The sequence below is a fragment of the Lonchura striata genome, chromosome 1 (genome assembly GCF_046129695.1).
Source record: "Lonchura striata isolate bLonStr1 chromosome 1, bLonStr1.mat, whole genome shotgun sequence".
NCBI classification, from domain to species: Eukaryota; Metazoa; Chordata; class Aves; order Passeriformes; family Estrildidae; genus Lonchura; species Lonchura striata.
In genome coordinates this window covers 112,347,707-112,370,250 of record NC_134603.1, presented here as the reverse complement: position 1 = coordinate 112,370,250, position 22,544 = coordinate 112,347,707, and the positions used below count along the sequence as shown (strand labels likewise).

The following is a 22,544-nucleotide window of genomic DNA, read 5'->3' as shown; positions in this document are numbered from 1 at the left end:
AAAGTATAAAGAAGTAGGGACATACTTAGCTCTTTTACACAGTCATTGACAAGTTGTTGTTCTTTCTCTTCATAAGTAATTGTTTCAGTCTTCAGCTGACAAGCCTGTTCAAGAAATCCACATCAAATATGCTACATTAGCACATTTGTTCTTTGCCAGTCTATTGTTGCACTTCCATCTGCTTCAGAAAAACAAGCTATTCTAATCACTCCTTCAGGAAGACAGTGAGAAGCTACAGTTTTTGTCTGCCCTCCCACATGTTCTGGAAAAATAGGCCAGGTGAACATTCAGCAGAGACATTATTGTATGGAGAAACTTGCATCACTATCACCATATCCCCACTAGATGTCAGGACATACAAAACACTAGCATGCAGAACCTGAACTGGTCACTGAATAAAACTAGGTATCATCAAAAACTAAATAAATGCTTTGTTTAAATAACTGAATTAAACATTCAAGTATTTAAAAAACACACCATTTGATCCTATTTGAAAAGTTCTGGCACTTGTAACCATATATGCCATAAAAAACCTTAATGCAACCTCTTGGTTGCATTTTCCACTCTGACTCTGGGAGTGCCAAGAGCAGCAAGGCTGCAGCCAGCTGGTTCTGTCTGGCACCACCTCGGTGGTCTGTAATCTATTCCCAAAGCTGGGGCATGCACAGACACCCACAGACTGCCTCTGTAGAGAACTGCACGGCTCACAGGTTTCAGCTTTGGCTTCATCCTGTGCCTTGCTGGCACAGACTGCATCTCCCTGGATGGGAAAGCAGTACTGCATGGGGTTTCCTACCAGCTCCTGATGCAGTGGCTCTCTCAGTTCTAACATTCATTAATCTCAGACCATCTATTGCTCATCTCCCTTGTGCACCTTCTCAGCTAGGAACACAGCAGTCTCCATTACCGGGTGTCTTGTGCAAAGGTGCAGCACTACCTATTTACAATGGGCCATGCATTTGAAGTGGAAAATGGTAGTAAGATTAGTAAGATTCTGTTTTCGTGTATTCACTCTTAGACCAAAAGTATCATTCCTGCTAAACTCTGCTACATGTTTGCAAAGTGGTAAAACATACACCCATGGTTTAAAGGTTGGATTAAAAATATAAAATTATTCACTTCATATTCAACTGTTAAACTTTTAAAAACTGTGTCATCTGTGAAACAAATAAAGTATTTTAAGAAATAAAGAACACATTCAATTTAAAATATTGAAACACAAAATGAAGAAATGTAATGCAAATTTAGGCTAGACATTTGCATTTTGACAAACACTGAATTGGTATCAGAGACCGTGCTAGCCTACAAACTTGAGATCTGCTGCTCAAGTCACACATATCTGCCAGGTCAGCCATTTACAACCTGCTTGAAAGTGCAATCCCGGAGTCCAAAATCTGCCCATGCTCCTGCACATTCTTACTGCACAAACATTGCTTTGCCTATAACTTCATTCGGGAAGAATTTCTTCACAGAAAGGGTGATAGGACATTTGAATGGGCTGGAGTCACCATCTCAGGAGGTGTTCAGGAAAGAACTGGACATGGCACTCAGGGGTCTGGTCTAGTTGATAAGGTATTGATTGGTCAAAGGTTGGCCTCCATGACCTTAGAGCTCTTTTCCAAGCTAAACAATTCTGTGATTCTATGTGCCTTCCACACTTCAGTCTTTCCTTAATTTAAAAGGATAAAGGATGGTGATTAAACAATCACAGAGAGATCTGTTATATGTAGAATTATACTCTTAGTTAGAATTTCAGCTTTTAATACAAGCTTCTCAATACCCGTGTTCTGGCATTTAGATGAACAACTATATTAAGCAAAACAAAGGGAGCAATTTCACCTCAGATCTAAGCACAACATTTTCCTCTTCAAGGTCCTTGAGTTTCTTTTGAAGAGAGTCCAAATGAAAGTAGTTCTGGACGGAGGAAGAAGATTCATTCCTCTTCAGCCTTGTAGGAAAAAGCAACAATTTTAAATAATTTTTACATACACTATGGACAATCTCACAGAAGCACAGACTGAATACAGGTCTCAAAAACAAACAGAGCCACATGAAATACAGCTTATTCATGCCAGAACTTTTGGGCAGCAATAAATTTGCAGTGAATTTCAAAAGAAGACATTTAAATTTTTTATTTATTATTCTGCACATTTCCTATGGAAAAGTTGTTCAGCTAAGGTTATGAGAAAAGTAAAGGGAGCAATTCAATAGCTCCTGATTAATGCTGCACATGCTTCATCAGAATGCAGCAATAACTCTGCAAGGGCAGACAGCCCCTCAGGACCTGCAATGCTGTTCAGACAGCTAACTGCCTGGAACCCACACTGTAAGCCATACTTTATTTCTTTCCCTTGGCTTGGAATTTTTCCATAGTGCCTTCAGAGGTCCTTCAAGCACAAAAGTCACTCATGTAGCATGTCCTAGCACACTCAAATGTGTGTACTGGGCTGCTGTCAGTGCCACCCACAGCTGCCCCACCACAACAGTGACCCAGTTCCTCTGGAGTTGCAGCGTCGTGTCAGCAGCCTCCCTATGTACTCTCCCCTCCTGGCTCCTGTAGGCACCTGGATAGCCAGCTGGCTCATGCAAGTCCTTCCAGCTGGAGTCTTGCATCAAGTTCTAAGTCCCATTTATAGTTCCAGCCAATACAGGGGCAATTTTACCACTTTTCAAAGTTATTAAATCATCCAACAGATAATGGTCAACGCTGCAGATCGACTGACTTACGGGGTGGAACAGACAGACTCTGGTTCGCTTTCTTCAGCAGCACTGGTATAGAACTGGAGCAGTTCATCTTTCATGGACAGCTCATGCCGCAACTGAGAAACCTACACAAAGAAAGAGCTCTTAGACCAGTAAGCAGATTTTCCAGGCACATTTTTAAGCAAACCCACCACAAATTAGCTCATTATTCACCCTCCAGGCATCATCTTGGATTAAATCAAGAGTCCAAGACTGAAACAGACCAGAACCATTTCTTTTATTTCTTAGAAAGAAGGGAAAGTGTACCTTTTAAAGTAGCCACTAAACATTTTGGTTTTTTTACAACTCCAAATATGCAATTATTCACTACTGTTAGACATATTTCTTTTTTTCCCTTCTTTAAGATAAGCAATCTTGACTCACTGTTACATTAGTCTAGATCCACACGCACCATAATGGATACATTGCAATGACACAGCAAGAAATTAATGTGGCACAATCAAGCCAAACATTGCATTTATCCATTTTGTGTGATGACTGTCATCTTCTGGCATGAATGCTGACCTTGCAGGCCTTAGATGCTGACATTTCCTCCTCTCCAAGAGGCTTTACATAAAATTACTGAAATGCTTGTATAGTAAGGTTACAATTGTGACTCAAGTGCCTGTTGAGCTGCAGAACACCACCACACAGTGGGAGGCTGCCATTCTGAGGCTGTTCCAGCAGTGAAGGCTGCAGTCAGTTTCTGGGTTTTTTGGCTCTGGTAAAGTAGTTTGTGGGATTCTCATGCTTAGTACACACTTACACCAAAAATGAACGAAACATCAAAAGTGAGTGATGAAGATTCCTTATAATTGTGAGCTCCACAAATGTAATCTTTGTTACTTTATATTGCTTTTCTCCAAGAAAATGGTTTAAATCTCAATCAGACAGTAGTATGTACACCACTTCACAGCTGTGATTTAAGATGCTACAGCAGGAGATTACTTTTATTTGCCTTGCACAACTACAGACAGCATAACTGATCAGACACATCCATTCCCTTCCACTTGCACTGCAAGACTTGGCCCTCATTTTGCATTTTCCCATGTAAAAAATGCATGGTATGTTTATTTTTATTAAACTTCTGCTTTTCATATTGTAAGCATACTTTTCTTAGTAGTTATTATTGGAAAAAAAAACAGAGAATATAAATTACATAGACTGGAACTCCATTTTCATTGAGCAAAAGAGCAGAGACAATCCAAAAAAGCACTCAAATTGCTCAGAATTTGAAGCAAACAAGGTCATTTACTTAACTAAGACTGTTCAGCATAATGAGAAGTGCTAAGGCACCAAGTCCTCCTGAGACATGGGTTCTAAATAGCAAGGGGAAAAAAAACATCCCCATCCAACCACATTTTAGAAAAGTATTAAACAAAATTTGTGCATTAATTTTTGGAGGCTTGCTTTCTCCATTTCAGGAAGAGCGAAAATGCTGAACCAAAAATAACAATTTACTTCCGTTCAGCACATTATAACTCAGCCTCTTTAAGAAGCAAGAATTCAGATACTCTCTGTGGGTGGACACTAGATCATCTCCAGCTCTTGCCACTGTTTTTTTTTCTGTGAATTAAAAAGACTGAGGATACTATTTATACTGCCATCTCTGCACATTCCAATCCTCCAAAAGAGGGTGAACAGTCAGAAAAGTTGATCTTTTAATGGAACAGGACCTGAAACAATAGGCACACACTGAAACATGGGTGGTTCCTCCTAAAAATTGGGTGCAACTTTTTAATTGTGAGGGTGACTGAGCACTGGCACAGGTTGGCAAGAGAGCTTGTGGGGTCAACAAGTCAAACACTTTCTGGACATGGTCCTTGGTAATAGACTGTAGGGGGTCCTGTTTAAGAAGTGTGTTTGGATAAGATGACCTCCAGAGCTCATTTGCAAACTCAATCAGGCTGTGAAACACTCACTACATTAACTTCCAGCAACACCTCCCTTTGATGCAGCATTTTGTGATGTGTTAACTTTGGTGAGTAGCTAAGCACCCAACTGCTGAGCACACAGTCTGCCCCACAATCCCCATAGGATGAAGGAGCGACTGAGGTGGTCGAGGGCAAGAAAAACTTCTTGCTGAGACAGTTTAATAAGTGAAGCAAAGCTTCCCATGCAAGCAAAGTAAAATAAGGAATTTATTCACTGTTTTCTATCGCAGGTGCATGTTCAGCAACTTACTGGAAAGTGGGATCTTGGCACATAGAACTGTCACTTGTGAAGACAAACACCATAATCATGAATGTCCCAGATCCTTCCTCCTTTCCCTGACCTTCTATTGTTGAACATAACAACATATGGTATAGAACATCCCTTTGGTCAGTTTGGGGCTTGGCAATAGCCAAAACATCATTATCAACACTGATTTAATCCCAAACCTAAAACACAGCACCAGGTAGGTTGGTGAAGAGTATTATTGGCATCCCAGACAGACCCAGTACACATTTTCACACTGCAAAATACTGAACCTGCTTTATGAACAGAAATAGTCTGTTCTACATTTTCACAAGCCACTGCCATACGTGCCCTCCAGAGCTAATGCTGCCACATTACTCTTGTGCAGTCTTGGTATTGTTACCAAGCAATAGAGACTGAGGCCTTGCTGTGCATGGGACAAGGCTCATGACATCCCATAAACCAAGCATGGTGACAACTTATCTCTTCAGGCTTTTAATGTCCTCTGGTGGCCTGACAGCTTTACTCAGCTTCAGAACTTACTCATGAAAAAGATGCACGTATCTTTAAATAATTTAAGTAGAAGATAAAAGTATCCTCACACAGAGAAAAACAGTTTAAAGATCTGGGACCTAATTTCACAGGATCAATCTTTACTGAATCATGAACAAGATATTCTGTTTCAAGAATAGAGCTGATATGCTTTCCCTGACAGCAGCTCAGTGCTTAACAGGTTAAAATCACTCAAAAGGAAGACATCCTGTTACACTGTATGTAAACAGCTCGCATACAAGTACAAAGTCAAAGAGCATTTCTGTCTTTCCAACAGTATTTTCTACTCTTAATAGACCAAAAGCAATTTTCCCTTTTTTAAGTCACCATTCCAGATTATAATTCAACTTTTTCCTTTCCTCTCAATTTACAGAGAACAAAATCAAACCTGGACTTTGAAACCTGCTATCATCAAAACACAAACTCTTGACAGGTGACCAGGAACTTGAATAACAGGTCTGGAGGGCTGTACTACCCAGAAGTTAACAAAGCTTTGAGGTGGTGTTATTTGAGGACTGACACTACATTGCAAGTACTGCCATTTTACCTTCAGAAACATAGGACAAAATACATAAAGGAAAAAGAAGCAGAAACTGGAAAATTGAGAAAGATTAGGAGAACCTAAAACCTAGTGAACTACTCCATTCTCAATACAATTCACATTATGCAGATTGATTTACAGTTTGCATTTCTTTGATTTTGAGCTGTAATGTCAAAGGAGATAATACCAAAGTGTAGGCAGCACCATCCCAGAGAAAAGGAGCATGGAGCTGCAGCATTCTTATTGAGCAGATTGCCACACTGCACCCGGGAACTACACTCTGCTGCTGAAAAGGTGGACACCCCTCTCTCTAAAGCAAAATACTTCACCATTAAGAATGTTTCCTCAGTATAATGTTTATGCTTCTAGAATATACTAGTGAAACAGTAAGCTGAGACTGAAGTGTCTGTGCACACACTTAAGGGCTTTTTCCAGTCCACTCACACTTTTGTTCTCCAGTACAGCAAAAAAATCTCAGTAACATCAGTTTTTACTGAACAAGATCATAGCCCCTGCTTAAACTTAAACAGCGCCTAACAACACAAACTCAAAAGACAAACCCAAGAATTTGACGCACTTTGCACAGGTCTTTATAACTTTGACACGTATCTATCAACATGGCATGCTACCAGCACAAAGGAAAAACTCCATTGCTTAATGAGATGGACAGAAAGTTCTGTCATGACAAAGATCAAAGAGATATAAAGCTAAATTATTCATGCCATTATAAATATAAAACCTTAATAATACCAATAAAACCTTAATTTTACACCACACATCAGAAAGAATTTGTCCCTGCATTACAGAAAACACATATCTCCCAGACAAACCAGTTTTAGGCAATTTTTACAGAATTTTAGAAGTATCAAGTAAATTCTTTTCTTTTATCTTTTGCCCTTAAAGACAGTTTTCTTAGTTACTGTTCTGTTCAAATATTAAAAATTTGGTTTTAATAGAAAATCTGCAACCTACTAAAAGCAGATTTTCAATACACCGAAGTGTAATGACTTTAAAGTCTGATGAGCTCTGCCTCAGAATCATCTGTTTCTGAAAGGAGTCAAAATAAGAGTGTGAAAGAGGGGTGTTGACAGAACATATGGCCCAACACACCAAGCCACCTGGTAAGAGGCTTAGGTTTGGTGACACTTTTCCTAATGCTGCTCCTCAGACCCACTAAATAAAAACAGATGTGGACAGAGGCAGCTTGTCCCTGTCCTCCACCTTCCTCAATCAAATTTTTCACTCTGGATGGCTGATATGAATGCACAGTCCTGCTCAGTCACCGTGCACATACCTAGTACATGTCATATTGACCGATACACAATAAATTGGTCTGCCTCATGATGGGATTTGGGTAGCAAGTAACAGAGAGAACAGAACTAGTTTTCCATGCCAAAAAGGGTGGGCCACATCAAAGGATATTACTTCATTGTGTGCGCTCGACCACCCATTATCACACATCACTGATCACTTCATCTGCACTTTATCCTTTATGTGAGATGTTCATAATGCAACATCTCACACCCCTGAGCAGTGTTAATTATGAACCATTTTAAAAGTTTTTACTCCACTGGCTCATTGTTCTCTTGCTCTCTGTCTTGCTCAAAACCACGTATAGGTGGGATTCAAAAAGTAAGGCCACTGCCTCAGAACAGGAGAAACAACACTGGCTCCCAGCTCATTTATTAAGTTGGAATTTAGTGACAGCTGTACTTACAGCTAAAGAGCTGTTTTAAAGCACAGGCCCTACTTGAAATGAAATAAGCTTTCTGGTGTGTTTTATTGGTCACACCAATGTGTCCACTCCCAGCCCAGAAAGCCAACCATATCCTGGGCTGCATCAAAAGAAGCATGGCCAACAAGCTGAGTGAGATGATTCTTCTCCTCAACTGTCCTCTGGTGAGCACTAAGCTCTGGAGTCCTCAGGACAAGATAGACATGGACCTCTTCAAGCAGGTCCAGAGGAGGACCACAAAAATATTCCTTCTCCTATATAGGAAGGCTGAGAGCATTGGGGTTGTTAAGCGTGGAGAAGGTAACACTTTAGGGAGAACCATATTGCAGCTTTCAGTACTTTAAAGGGGGTTTATAAGGAAGATGGGAACAGACTTTTTAGCAGGGTCTGTTGTGATAGGATAAAGGGCAATGGTTTAAAACCAAAGAAGAGCAGATTTAGACTAGATACCAGGAAAACATTTTTAGCAGGGAGGGCAGTCAGACATGGGAGCAGTTTGCCCATGGCCAAATGCAAGGACAAGGTGAAGCTATAAGGAAATTCCTCCCATCATTGCATATACAGCATTCAGGCATAAGAATCTTACCTCTTCTCTGATGTGTTCTACTTGCTCCTCCAGGAAATCATTTCTTTCTGTCAGTGATTTATTCTTCTTTAACAGCGACTGGCCAATCCGAGCAGCTAATTCTAAGTCCCGTTCTTTCTGTGAAGCATTAAGAACAGAAAACCAACTTCAATTTATATTTTTTTAATCACCGAAGGATCAGAGAGATGGTAAAATTGCCTTGAAAGGGAAGGAACAAGCACTTAACAATAAAAGACTTTTTCTTTCTGTGAGGGTTTATTTGTTCGAGGGGTTTTGCTGATTTTCCTTTTCTACTCTTGCATATCTTACAACAGCATTATTCAGAAATTACTGACCCTATCTCAAAGCGTTTTTAAGTTTCCATTTGCTCCACCTACAAATAAAAGGCAATGAGCAATGCAGGAGTAGAAGCCAGTTCCACTGCAATGAACTTTCAGCTCCTATTTTTGTGTATGCCAACCATTAGTGCTTTTGTATAAAAACAAATCCTAACTCTTTCATTTTTGCAGATGCCCTAAATTACATTAAGTGGTTACTCTCATGTTATACTTGGCCTTTTCCTCCCCCTCCTCCATGAGCACAGTATTGGAAATCACCTGTCTTGACAATTCATCACAGGTACCAAAAAAACTAGAACTTATCTGGTTGATGATATGTACTTAAGGATGTCTCAGCCTTGCAGAAACTGGTACATGGAACTGTAATCTGCTTGGGAGAGGATGATAAACTGTTGCACTGTTCATTAAGCATCTCTATAATTTTCTTATTTAACTACTAGGTTTTTATAATAGTGGTAAAATGGTGCAGTGGTTAACTCCCTAACGTACCCTTAGTTCAACACCATTTGAGGAAGAATTTTCTCCCTGTCACTGAAAATACTGAAAATACTGTTTGGAGCTTACTTACTGTCCCTGACTACTACCCAGATTTTATGACTAAATGCTACCTTATGTCATGTGTTCATTAATGACAAAGCCTACAAAACGTACAGCTGATGTTCACATGGATTTAAAGTCAATGAATTTGAATGAAGGGGCTTTCATAATGGAAAAAAAAAAGTTATATAATAACCAGTAAATAAAAAGAGAGGTGACTGATCAATGCTGTATCTGCAAATAGCATTTTCCAAATGGTTTCTGAAGGTCAGACTTATATTCACATTGAAAACTACTGACATTATCAAGCCATAAAATCTTTATGTAATCTTATGTACAATCTTTCAGAACAATAGGTGCCATGAAGTTATCCAAAATATGTTTGGATATATTTTAAACCAACTTATTGTTCACTAATTTGGCTCGCTTCATAAATACTGAGTGGAAAAAACACATTGCTGTGGTTTTGGCTCTACAGAGGAGGAGCTATCTAGCAGCAATGTTTTTTAACTTCCAATTTGAGGAATGTAAGTCCATGTCCAGGCTCTTCAAACAACCTCCCCAGCCTTCCTACACAATTTTAGCAATTCAGCTCTAAATCTCATTTTGGCTACAGGTCTCTAACTCATACAATCATAAGGAACCAATTTATTACAGCAATATGCAAAAAAGATAATATTGAGAAGCAAGACACATTTACACTATTATTAGAAAAAGATGAGAAAGCAGATTAATGAAGAAATCTGCTCCAATTTTTACCACATACCCAGGCAGGCCTGGTGCCATTCTTTTCCTTATTTCAGGGCTATAGGCACAGATTTCTGAAATATCTGCACACATGCTGTTTCAAGATCTTCTTTTTCCTATCTTCCCAAATGCTGCACCTTTCAACATAGTCATGCAAGTATCTGAAGCTTGCAAACATGAAGGATAGACAAGGGGTAGCTTTTGTTTTTTCTTATTCATGTGTGAAAGCAAGCAACAGAAAATGTTAAATTCTGCAAACAGCTGCAGTCTCTTATGATAACCATCATATGGAGAACAAAGAAAGGTGCTATAAGTGCATCTATCCCTATGAACAGAGTAATTTCATTGGATATGATGGTCAAACAAAACAAAAAGGCTCACTGAAACTATTTGTTTTAATAAAGTTTGACATGGTATACACTCCCTTATTTTTCCATTCCAAACATCCAGATAGGAAAGTACACAAGAAGCTTTAAAACACTAGCTCAGCAAGTCCTTCAAGCGTTGCTCCTGTGAGTGTGATGCCTGGATCTGTAGACATTTGGCTACAGGGACTCAGGGGAGGAAACAGCTTGGCAGAATGATGCCATCATTACTAGAAGGAGCCACAGATCAAATGCAGTAAATCTCAGCCAAACAAGGCAAAGGGAACAGGGCACAAACAAGTTAACAGACTGTTACTACAAGGTGATGAATTATTCCAGGAGGTGTCTTTTGGGTAACACATCAGTTTTAACAGGTAATTTGTACAGAGGTGTTTCAATGGGTTTGGCTCAAAGCACAAAATATAAGTCTGTACTGCATTGAGGGATATCCAGAACAGGTGGGAGACATGAACATTCATTCCTATGCTTGTTTTCTTGCAGAATTAGGGGTAACAGACCACCCAATTGGCTAGAAAGACACTATTTTTGACATTGCTATTGCAATAAGTGAGCAATTGAGTGTAAAGGACTAAACTGCAGTCAGCCATGAACTAAGACAATTGTAACAGTTTTCACCTAAAGAATTACTCATAAGCATTCTTTGGAAAAACATTGCTCAAGTTTACTGCAGAAAAACAGCTAATTTTAGTCAAACAATTTATCATTATATTTATTGAACATAAGCATAGTACCATGACAGTTGCTTTTTGACATTTCTTGAGTGCTAAGGATTACAAGAATACCAATTTTCAAAATAACAGTATAAATACCCCACAAATAACAACCAAATCAACCAAACATAAGGGAAAGAAGGCAAATGGAATACTAGGTGTTTTCTAATTTTGTGTCTATGTACTTATCTAGAAAGAAATTATTTGAACAAGTTATTATGAAAACAAGTCTGTGACCTTTATTATTTTCTGAAGAGAATATATCCATCAATAATGATACTCTCAGTTTTACATGTACTGTAAAAATATGTGTCGTTTTAAGATGATTCCTCCTCCTCCTCCTCTTCCTTCATTAGGGCAAACATTTGGCCAAGATCAAGTTACATGGCCTCAACTGAAAAATAACCAGAAGTAATGAACCCATTTGACTGAGTTAACAAATTATCTTTATTTAGAAAGAATATTTAGCTTACCAATGAGATAAAGTGTACATACACTTAGAGCCCTTATTCTTCCACACTGAAGGACAATCTACCAACAACGTTTATTAGTGGTACCATGTAATTTCAGTACTACTTTGTCACACTGTGTACGGGTCCTTAAATAGATGTAGTACTTGCCTCTTCAAGAAGACGTGTTACAGCATCTATGTCATTGTATGTTTTAGTCATCTGGCCCACTCTTTCAGCACATAAAACTGCAAAGAAATAAAGGAAAACATTAGTCAGGCAGTACCATTGGGGGAAGATCACAGAATATTCTGAGCTGGAAGACACACACAAGGATCATTAAAGTTCAATTCCCATCCTTTGCAAAAAATACCTTTTTAAGTTTAGATATATGTAAGTTTTCATCTAAAAACCTGCTTATGTCAACTTCTGGATGAGCACATCAAGAGCTAAAAACTCAAAACAAACAAAACAACAAACAAATAAAACTCAGCCCCCCCCCACCTCCAGTCCGCTCTCAAAAAAATAAAATGTTCATGTGGTACTGGTAATACAAATATTCCTCTTGTAATAAGCACTTGCTTTTGCCAATGGCAGAGCAAACTTAAAATGTTAAAACTTTCTTATCTGAAGAACAACATCTTGAGTTTATTAAAAAATAAATCATGAAGTCAAAACATATGTTCTTAGATACATAATTAGGACTCCATCATGTCACCTACTCATTGTATGACATGCAGTAGCATTACTCCATGAATAAGCAGCTCCAATGCTGTTAGGGGCACTGTTCATCAGAAAGAGACTATGTCATACTAAGTTGATAAGAACTGGGTTTTACAGTACAAAGTATGCATGCAAAATAAGAAATGGTTTTTGTAACACCCAGCCATACTACAGCGACCACAGTATCACCCATAACAAATATTTACTTAGACTGGTTGAGATTGTTAATCACTAAGGTGGAACCAGGAGTTTTGTCAGACTGAAGAAAGTATGCAGAAGTTCAGTCTATCACCATAGGTGACCTTTAAGAAGCTACACTGACTTATCTTTAAGTCAACAAGTTTTCAAAACATTCACCAACAGTCACAGAAAACTACAACACTTTCTGCTCGACCCTTCTCTTATTTTTTTTTTTCAACTACACTTTTTCCCCAAACCCTGTAATTCTGGAAAAAGGACTGTTAATGAAATTCAGTGGATCACACAGACTATGAGTTATCAGGCTGCCATAGCCTGAACTGCTCTTCAGGGGATTTACCCTTGGCAATGTCACTTAAGGCTCCGTCTGGCAGATAAGCTAATGTTGCTCTAGTGCACACTAAGGCAGGGGAAGAGACAGATCAGGCCTAATAGGATTTATATTAGTGAGGAGAAAAAAGCCCCAGAACTGCACAGTAATATTAGCAGGAGACAGTTTGTCACACTAAGGAAACAACACTACCTAATTCATAAATGCACAATCTGCATATAAATAAATATACAGCTTATCATAACTAAGGCACATTGATAATAATAAAATGCAATATTACTTAGATATCTCTTGAAACATTTGAGGATATTTTTTCCCCTACCTAAACATCAGAAAATTGCTTAAATTATGGCAAGAAATTAAATTTCTTCATTTATTTTCCCATTTCTCTCATTCTACTTTTGCAGATTACATCCTAACAGCATTTATAATATTTATTGACCTGAGTAGTGCCAGTGAACTCCAAAGAATGCTAAACAAAAATATTCAGAATATAATGCATTTATCCAAATAGTAAGTCTGAAAGTGGTAACAGTAAAAAGTTTATGCTTCAAAGTAATAACCTGACAAACATGACATATCAGTAGCAAGAACAACTCTACCACTGCAGAAGTAAAAACACAGTACATCTGTAAACTACAAGCTATATTACCCAAAAGCAGACTAATAGGGATTCCACAGGAAAAAAAAATGCAGTAACTTGCATAAAGTTACCATTAAAACTCCACATAAAAACAGAAGGTATAATGTTCAGAAGACTATTCATACACACACACAAACTGACATCACCATAAACTCAATTTTGTTTTAAATATAGTAAGTCCATAAGTCATGCCATAAAACATCTATCAGAAACCCTGATGCCAGCACATTTCCAATACAACCATACACTACACAGTTTCCTTGGTTACAACATTCCAACACTACTATAAAATAATATTTGACGTTGTCATTAGCAGTTTCATTTAAATTCTGTATCTAGCACTAACAATCACCAATGAGCAGGACTATGGTAACCTCACACCATCCTGATTCAGGTAAATGTATAACCTTCCTAACAGCCAGGCTGATAAAAGGATGGTGTTCCCACAGACAGAAAAAAGTCATTCAGCTGGGAGAGTGATAAAGGTTGATTGTATGGAAGCTCCTTTCATAATTCCTACAGAACTTGCCATTTGAACTTTAAACTGGCAAGGCAATTCCACAGCATTATAACAACAAACTTTACCAGCAGCAAAGTAGAATCTGGTCACCAACAGCTTTTATATCTAGAAATTTCCAAAGTTCTGTTGGTGATTGTAAAAACATACATCTTCATACACTACTCTGTCAATGTAAAAGGGTTTCAAAGCAGAAGTGTCCTTTTATACATCCTCTACATCCAAGTAGAAATAAATTCCAGTAGATCGCATATAATAAAATCTGTCAGTCAACTACTGTCCATACTACTACTACTACATACAATACTGTGGAAACACAGAGCTTCTAGCTAAAAGGAAGGATTTTCTTTTGTAAGGAAGGCAAACCTGCAAAAAGGTGTTGCTTTCAATTATTCAGAAATCAAGGCTTGTTGGGAAGGAAGGTGAAAAGTAAGGGGAGAGTGGAATTCAGAAGCATCATTTAAAAATAAATACTATAAAGTGTCTAAATATCTAGTTATTCAGCCTCCACAGATAACATTTGGCCAATTCCTAGTACAGCAGTTTTTATTTCTTTAGTGATCAAAAGATCTATCAGTGAAAAAGACAGACTATTTTGAAAAACTGTTTAGAGGTGTTATTAGTGAGTATGCAGTGGAAAAACATCCCCTCACATGTCATATATGCAATGGATCCTGCATAGTAGGTTTCTAGCCTGCTGGAGTTTCTGATGAGTATGAGAGCCTGGTAATGCTGCTGTAAAGATAAAACAAGAGCAAATGAAGGACAGTGCCTTGTAATGCAAAAGCCACAGTGCCAAATTACTGACCTCTTTTTGCTCACTCACACATCAGTAGTTTTTTGCTTGAGGGTGATAGGGAGCATTGTGTCTAAGTGCATGGATGTATGCAAACAGCCAAATCAAATACACTCTGCACTTCTCAGATTATGGAGAAGGATGACAGACAAAAAGAAAGAAAGGAAGAATAATTTTAAAAACTCACATATTTTGATAAGTGCTTTGAAGCTAGTGTCACAGATCCAAAACAGGAAACAAAGAATAGAGAAAGCTCCCTTCACATTATTTTCATGACAGTGCTAAATACAGGGTACTGGGGACACATTTGCAGTTCAAAGTATTTGGTTTTTTTTTTTTAAAGCCAAACATGCAGACAACAGACACTACACGGATCAAACATTTCCTCTGCCTTAAAGTACCTAGCACCATCTTTTTACCATCCTAAAGTCTGAAAATTTACTGGTAACCATATTCCTGTGTTTCCCAACAAAGTACGGCTCAAAGGATCTACCCTGCATTTATTTCCTGTTGTCTAGTTAATGGAGTACTGATTTCCAAGCTGAAGATGTGCTGGGACATAGAGGAACACATGCACTTTTCTGGATTGATCCCTGAAAGTCACTTATTCAACAAGTATACTACTTGAAATAAAGGATGTTTGCAGGAACAGGAGACAGCCATAGAAGGAAAAGGGAACAAGAATACCACTATTGGCAGCTTCTGCGATGAGCCACCACCTGCCAAACAAAGGATTCAAATAGAAGGAGGAAAAACCATACATCACCAGTGCCAGCAGTCACAGGTATCCTCAGCTCCTGTTCCCCGCATCCCTCAACACATTTTTGAGACCTATCAACCAAGGATAAAGTAACGAAATAAAAGAGAGCTGCAGCTGCTGAAGAGAAAAGCCCAGCTGTCACTGCTTCTCTTCACATCTATTTCTAACTAATGGGAAACTAAGAGGGCTAACATGCCACTGTGAAGTTTCACTTTTGGGGCAGATAATATTTATCTGTATAATTATAGAGTCTAACAGGGAAGGCCTTAGTGCATGAAGATTTCTCTACTACCAAAATTTACTTCATCATAAACTCCACCAGGGGAAATGAATACTGTTCATGGAGCACAGATCTCTCGCCATTTAAACACCCACGCTGGCAAGGTGGTAGGAGGGGATAGTGCTTTCTTTTCATAACAGTTCCCTACCCAAAGCCTTTAACATGGCAAGGCCTACTATATTCTTGCTCAGACATGACAAGCCCTGCCTCACAACTTCTGTCTCGCTCCCCTCTGCTCACAGCTCTGTCCAAACACCAAAGATACAATGGCAAGGGCATTGCATCCTGAAGGTTGCACGTGGAGCCATACAAAACACACATGGCAAATCTTGACTGAGCAGCCATGCTCCCTGCTGCCACTTGGCAAATGTTAGCCATCAAAGACCTTGGCAGACTTGGACTCCTCTGCTCTTGATGGATTCGTTCCTCAAAGGCTATTTTTATATTCCAAGGATAAAGCACCCACTAAAAATTACAGTTTCAGCTCCAGAGCCACTGATAGTTATGTTCTGGCACAGGTTACTGCAAGCACTACATCAACTTGAGCAAAGCACATGTGGAATTCTGAAACTGGGCCATATTAGGTATATCACCTTTCAAATAAACTCAGGAAAACTATATCTGAAATATGCTGCCAGCTGTTACTGATTTTTCACAATTAAAGATAAACATGGTAGCTTCCCCTCCAATGCAGAGGTGTTTTTGGCAGCCCTGGCTAAACTGGGGCAGAGGCTTCAGATCTGCTGTTGCCTGCCACATTTGAGAAAACCCTAAGAGAATACACCCATCTAAAGACCTTAAAAATTTTAAGATACTACTGTCACACAGAGCTTGAAGAATGTGTTTCTGAGTCATAACTTGCTAGAAGTCCAAAACCTAACAGAACAGCCCAGCAGTTCCCCCAGCCTCCCCCAGCAGTCCCAAAGCAGGGAGCAGGCCAGTTGCTCCAGAAGGCAGATGGGGAAGTCAGCGGTGGCGTGACCCTGGTTAGAGGGATAAGGAATGATCACAGCCTGCCAACTGCTTCAGAGCTGTCAGGTCACACTGGGCAAGATCTGAGCAGGAGCCTGAAAAACACGATGTTGTGAGAAACACATACTCAAGAAGTTCAACAGACAATCCAATAGATTTGGGTTTTGTCTTCTTCAAATGCTACAGCATGGCTTACTGCAATTTCAGTGGCACCATTTGCAAAATAATCTCTAAATATTAAGCTGCAGGTTCTGATTCTTCTAGAAGGTGAGATTTTATCTTGCTGTTTAAGGCTATGGTTCAAGGAGTGTTTGTTTACTGCCATTTCTCTCATAGGGTACTCAAATAGCTTAGCAAATCCAATATTAAAGAGCCTTACATACAAACCTTTATTATTACTTAAATGCAGGTTTGGAAAAAAAAAAAAAACCAAAAAACAAATCAACCAAAAAAACAACAACAAAAAAACAACCCAAAAACCAACAAACCGCTGTTTTCACTTCTTTTCTAAAGCCTCTGCCTGAAACTTCAGGCAAAGAATAATTTCAAAGTATGTCCTGTAAGTAGGACATGAACTGCATGAAATTTTCTAGTGATGAATGAAAAATCAAGTTAAAAGAAATTTCAGAAAAAAGCATCAGACACTTGTCCCTTCTCAGAGCATAAACAGATCAAATGTGGTAACTTGGAAAATACAAACACAAAGTGAAACTAAGAAAATAAGAAAAGGTCTCTGGAGAGAACACCTTAATTCTCTTAATTGCCTTAAATGCATACATTATTTACAGATACAGCTCAAGATAGTTCTTCTCTTCAAAGGTGGAACTTTTTTTGCAGGATCAGGATTTTTTACTACTTGCCACTGAGTTAGTGTCTTGACATTCTTTTCCATTCATTTTTTGTCAAGAAAAGTCTAGACTGTAGTCAATGTAATTAATAAATGTGTGAAAGATTTAAATCAGGATCTGGACTGTACATCTTTAAATATCCTAAAATGAAGTTACAAGCTTGTAAGCCACACATTGTCAGCTGTCTCCTTTCTTAGTTATGTGGTCTATTCCAATTCTTTGGGAGGGAATGGTTGTACCAAAGCTTTCAAGAATGGCTCCTCTCTATCTTTTTTGCTCTAGCATTCACAGATTCCAGAGCTCTGGATGGCCTCCATCCTATTGAATTTTACATTTTCTGAAAGTGAGATCCCTGGAGTGTCTGATTTAAAATTTTAATAGTGATCCCAAGACCTATTTTTTTCTTTTTAATTCAACTTGAGATAGATTCTTTGCCTCCATTTACTAAGTACTTTAGATAAACAGGACTTTTAAACTACTGCATTAGTAAATGGAAATGGTTGCCCTCATAGGTCCTACATAGGTAAGAGTCTTTTTGTGTTCCATCTGCAAAAGCAAGAATCAAAACATAGCTCCCTTTCAGAAACAGATGACTCAACAAATAACTAATCAAAGGAAGTTGACAGTAAGTACTTTCACAGCTCAGGTTCCTTTATGAAGAAAATCTGAGAAGACTTTATCAACAGATATCCCTGAGCAAAGTTTCACTGCAGTCAGCTCCAAGGCCATACTTTACTATCAAATGAAAAGTAAACATACTGCTGTCAGCCAACTTTACAATTCCAAAGCAGTGCCAATTCCAAAGGTGCCTTCTACTCTCATCAAGAGAGCTGACTGCAGTGCTGCCAGACATAATGTTAGTTCCATGACAGGCTCCAGAAACAGGAGTCAGGGGAGTTACAGCATCTAAACATCAGGACAGAGAAAAACCTCACTACATCAAAATAACTATGGAAATAATTGTCAAGAACTGAGTATGCATCCTGCAAATGGACTAGGCCAAACAGTTAAAGAGTCTTAATTATACAGTTTTTATCCTCTTCTTTCCAATAACTGTAAATGGTTGAAGTGAAGCATATCCTCTGATTTCCCATTTCCGGTACCAGATTTACAGCCAGATATAGCTAAAATGTTTCCTTTGTTCAGGATGAAAAGGCTACATGCTGGTGTTTCCATCTGCTTTACTTGCAGAATGGATTGAGTCACCCATTCTCCTAGAGAAATACTACCCTTTGCAAGCACTCCCACATGCAAAGATACATAGAAATACCATATATAGGTTTTGTGTTTCTGTATCTCTGCTACACTGAGTGTGTAGGTGATATGAATGCATAGGTGGAGAAGAAAAGGCATCTTTTAGAAGACATTTCAAACACATACTGAGCTTTTGAGAGGAAGGCAGTGTAGAAAGACAGGGCTAAATTTATCCCAGATAGAACTCATATTTTTATTTTCCACCCCTCAGAATCAACAAGAGCAGCTTCAGACTGTTAGATCTGGATGAAAGGTAAAGTCAGCAGAAAGAACAAGAACAGCATGATGTATGCTTCAGTAATAATTTAATTGCAAAAATAATAGGAATAAAATATAAAAAGAGTCAGCTGTCCTCTCTTGATAAGCTTCCTCTCCGTCCCAATCCCCAGTTTTAAATTTTCTTTTTATCAATATTTTCTTCAGCACCTTTCTTTTTTGCATGGACATACAAATCTGAAAACCAGGTGGGATATTTGATTGTGAGGCAGTTTTTATGGGAAAATCCTATGCATTGGCATTCAAAGAGCATGGTTCATTCACCAAGAACCCTGGACATAGGAACTCTTAACCATGAGATGAGCAAAGATGTAAATTCACAACATGTCACATTTTCTGTGCTAACAATCCTTCAAACCATCCCTACATCGACTTTACAATAGTTTATTTGGAAGTCATTCTCTGCTATAAAACTACTGCTTCAGATAACAATTTACAGCACATGAAGTAACAGGAATGGGGCATTCAGCTTTTGCTACCTGAAACCCTGAAGAAGGTTACCAGATTGGCTGGAAGCAGCCCTAGGATAGATACACTCTCTATGCAGCAGGTGCACAGGAGGATTTTCAATGCACATACATTCCCATTTCCATCTGAATGGGCCAGTCACCCATTATTTCCAGAAAGTACGACAACATTTTTGGGTTGGTTTTTATATTGAAAATTTAAGTCATAAGACACCACACTTTGATTATTTCTGTCTATGTGCTTTCAAATTCATGGAGAAGCACAAAATTGCTGCTCTGTTCTAGAAGCACCTGCTGGGAATGACAACCTAAAATATACAGTTTCATAAGACACACACATTTTGTACATATAAAAAATGCACTACAATTCCAGAGAGAGATTTCCCAATTTCTATTTCATTATAAACTACATAATGCACAGCTTCATCTGTTGATTGCGCCTTTCTTATTTAAAGAAGTATACATAAATTAAGATTTATCTTATTTATATATTAGACAAACACTTCATCCAAAAATACTGGCTACATATGTAAAACACAAATTTTTGTCTATTTAATCCACAAATATCACTCAAATCACTTGTAAGTTGCCACATGCTACCACCATGAAAGATTAAAAACACAAGGTGAAAAGTACCTTCTTCCAAGATATCAAGGCTCTGCCTGTTAAAAGTGCATTTCCTCTCATTTTCCTTTTCATAGTCATATTCATAACTTTCCTCTTCGTTTAATGACATTGCTGCAATTATCCCAGATAGACATGAAACAATGCCTTAGTCTCACAGGTGATGGGAAGTCATTCCCTCGGAGGCTGTATCTTTGGGGAGAGTAGAGCAAGGTCTCCACAAAGCAGGATACCATCTTTCCTCACTCACATACTCAGCCAGGGAACTCTAGAGAGACTGAGTACATGTCCTTAGTGCAACAGCTTTGAGTTGCACAGATGGGGTGGAGGAGGGAAGAGACCATCTGTCTAATAATTACTAGAAGGTTTATGTTGCTCCTCAGACCAGCTCTGACAGTAGCCAGTTTTTGCTCAAAAGCCCCACTAACATACTTCAGACAAAGTTAGTGGGCTGAAAGACCCTCCCTGACACTCCTCACATCCACAAGGTCCCCTCTCCTCTGCCCCTGCTCTTACAAGTGAAGTGGTAGATCCCTGCAAGTGTCTCAACACGTAAGTCTGACCCAACCTCTGTCTGTCATTCCTGGAGAAGGGTGTGCACTGGCACAGAGTCATAAATCACCTCTCACCTTGCCCAATGCAGCAAGACCTCACTGGAGTAGTAATTAGCCTGAGCCTGTGCACACACAGCCAATCCCACCTAGCAGAGAGATCTGCATACCCAGGGCTAATGTGCAATACAGTCAGACTGCATCTTCCACCACACACTAGAACCATTAAGTGAAGAACTGGGCTGGGGAAAGGAGCTTTTTTATTGCTTCTACAAAGGAGAGATTACACTGGCACAAAGAATTTAAATGACATATCCCTTTAGCTGTCAAATACCATATTTTCCACAGTCATTTTTCTTATCAGTCTGCTGTGGGAAAAGAAATACCTCCCAAGTCTACATATGGCACCCAAGTGAATTTTCAGGGGTGCATGCATCTCTTCTTTGCTCAACAGGAAACAACTCTCCTGTGCTGAGACCTCTTTGTTTCCAACAGGCTGTGTTTGCTTATCTTGACTACACACACAGGGCAGGCTAACTTTATCTAACTTTTTGTAGCCATAGATATTTAATGTTTGCTAAGTTGCCTCCCACACTTGTGGCGGCAAGCAGGCGCCCTTTGCTGCTAAAGCATTCCTATCCACGTCACAGAGAAAAGCATTTGCAGGCAAAGTGGGGGCAATGCAAGGCAAAGGCACCTCATCATCCTCTGAGGGGACATAACTGCTAGGGAAAAACAGAAAAACATTACATTACAAGCCAGCAGAATGTAACAGTTCGGGTCATGTAGGAACAGTTTCGCTATTACCACTTCTCTAGCAGTGAGGAAAAATGGGGTATGAGATAGGAAGCAACTACTTTTACAAAATAATGATTAATGATTCTGTTCTCTGTTTTACATTCTTGATACTTATATAAAAACAATGCAACAATGCTTATATAAATAACAGCCGAAGGATATTAAATACATATAAGTGGTTGCTGAGGGAAGAAACACCAATTTCTGAATAAAGATTTTGCCACTCAAAGCAACTTGATCTTTGCCAAAATTTACTGCAATATTCAGCAGCAGCAATAACCTCAAGAACTCAGCAGGAAAAATAGGATTGCCTCTTTCTCCCCACATCATTACATTAAAATATGTAATTTTAATAATGAGGACTGCTTCTAGTTTCTGATGTTTAGAGAATTTGTATCTTCAGTTCTTTTCTGTAACAGTGAGTCTACTCTTTAAAAAATACTTACAATCAGAGAGTAAGGGTCTTAAATACCTACTTGCCATTCAGTAACTATTTATCACATTTCAGTAATAGCTAGAAAATGGAAACAGAGAGTAACCAAAACAATAAGTCATATTAAAAGAATGCAGGAAGCACCTTATAAAGCCTAGGGACAGAAAAGTCCACCCCTGCCAAACATGCTATGGTTTTAATAATACTGACAAGCAGTCAACTACAGCTAACTACAGTTTATGAAGGACACACTGAAAGGAAGCATGTTGTTGTTCAAAACACACGACAATATAAGGAGTGTAATTGAACATTCCCACAAAGCTGGCTTCTGAACTGTGACTAGTATCAACTTGTACCACACAGGAAGACTCTGACGTTCAAAAGCTGAGAGAAAGCATTGTAATACCTATTTTGATATCAGCATATGATAAATGTTGGAGCAAATTTATACTGGGTGGAGAAGGAATGAATGCCCCACCCTCACACTATCAACACATTTTTCATGTATTCTGCATTACACCCCCTTAAGCAGGGCAGGAACATTTACTTGCTAATGATTACAGCCAGGTTTC

General features: G+C 38.8%; 1 protein-coding gene across 4 annotated transcripts in view; it reads right to left on the bottom strand.

The window, feature by feature from the left end:
- TRAK1 (trafficking kinesin protein 1) overlaps positions 1-22,544 on the bottom strand; it is a 101,718-nt gene that overhangs the window by 27,747 nt on the left and 51,427 nt on the right. For all 4 annotated transcript variants that reach the window (XM_031503900.2, XM_021531283.2, XM_031503901.2 and 1 more), the window contains 5 exons: positions 11,673-11,749; positions 8,335-8,451; positions 2,728-2,828; positions 1,840-1,948; positions 26-104 (listed from right to left, as the gene is read on the bottom strand). In XM_031503900.2, coding sequence (XP_031359760.2) covers positions 26-104; positions 1,840-1,948; positions 2,728-2,828; positions 8,335-8,451; positions 11,673-11,749 — 483 coding nt within the window. Of the gene's footprint in view, positions 1-25; positions 105-1,839; positions 1,949-2,727; positions 2,829-8,334; positions 8,452-11,672; positions 11,750-22,544 lie in introns of those variants that run through there.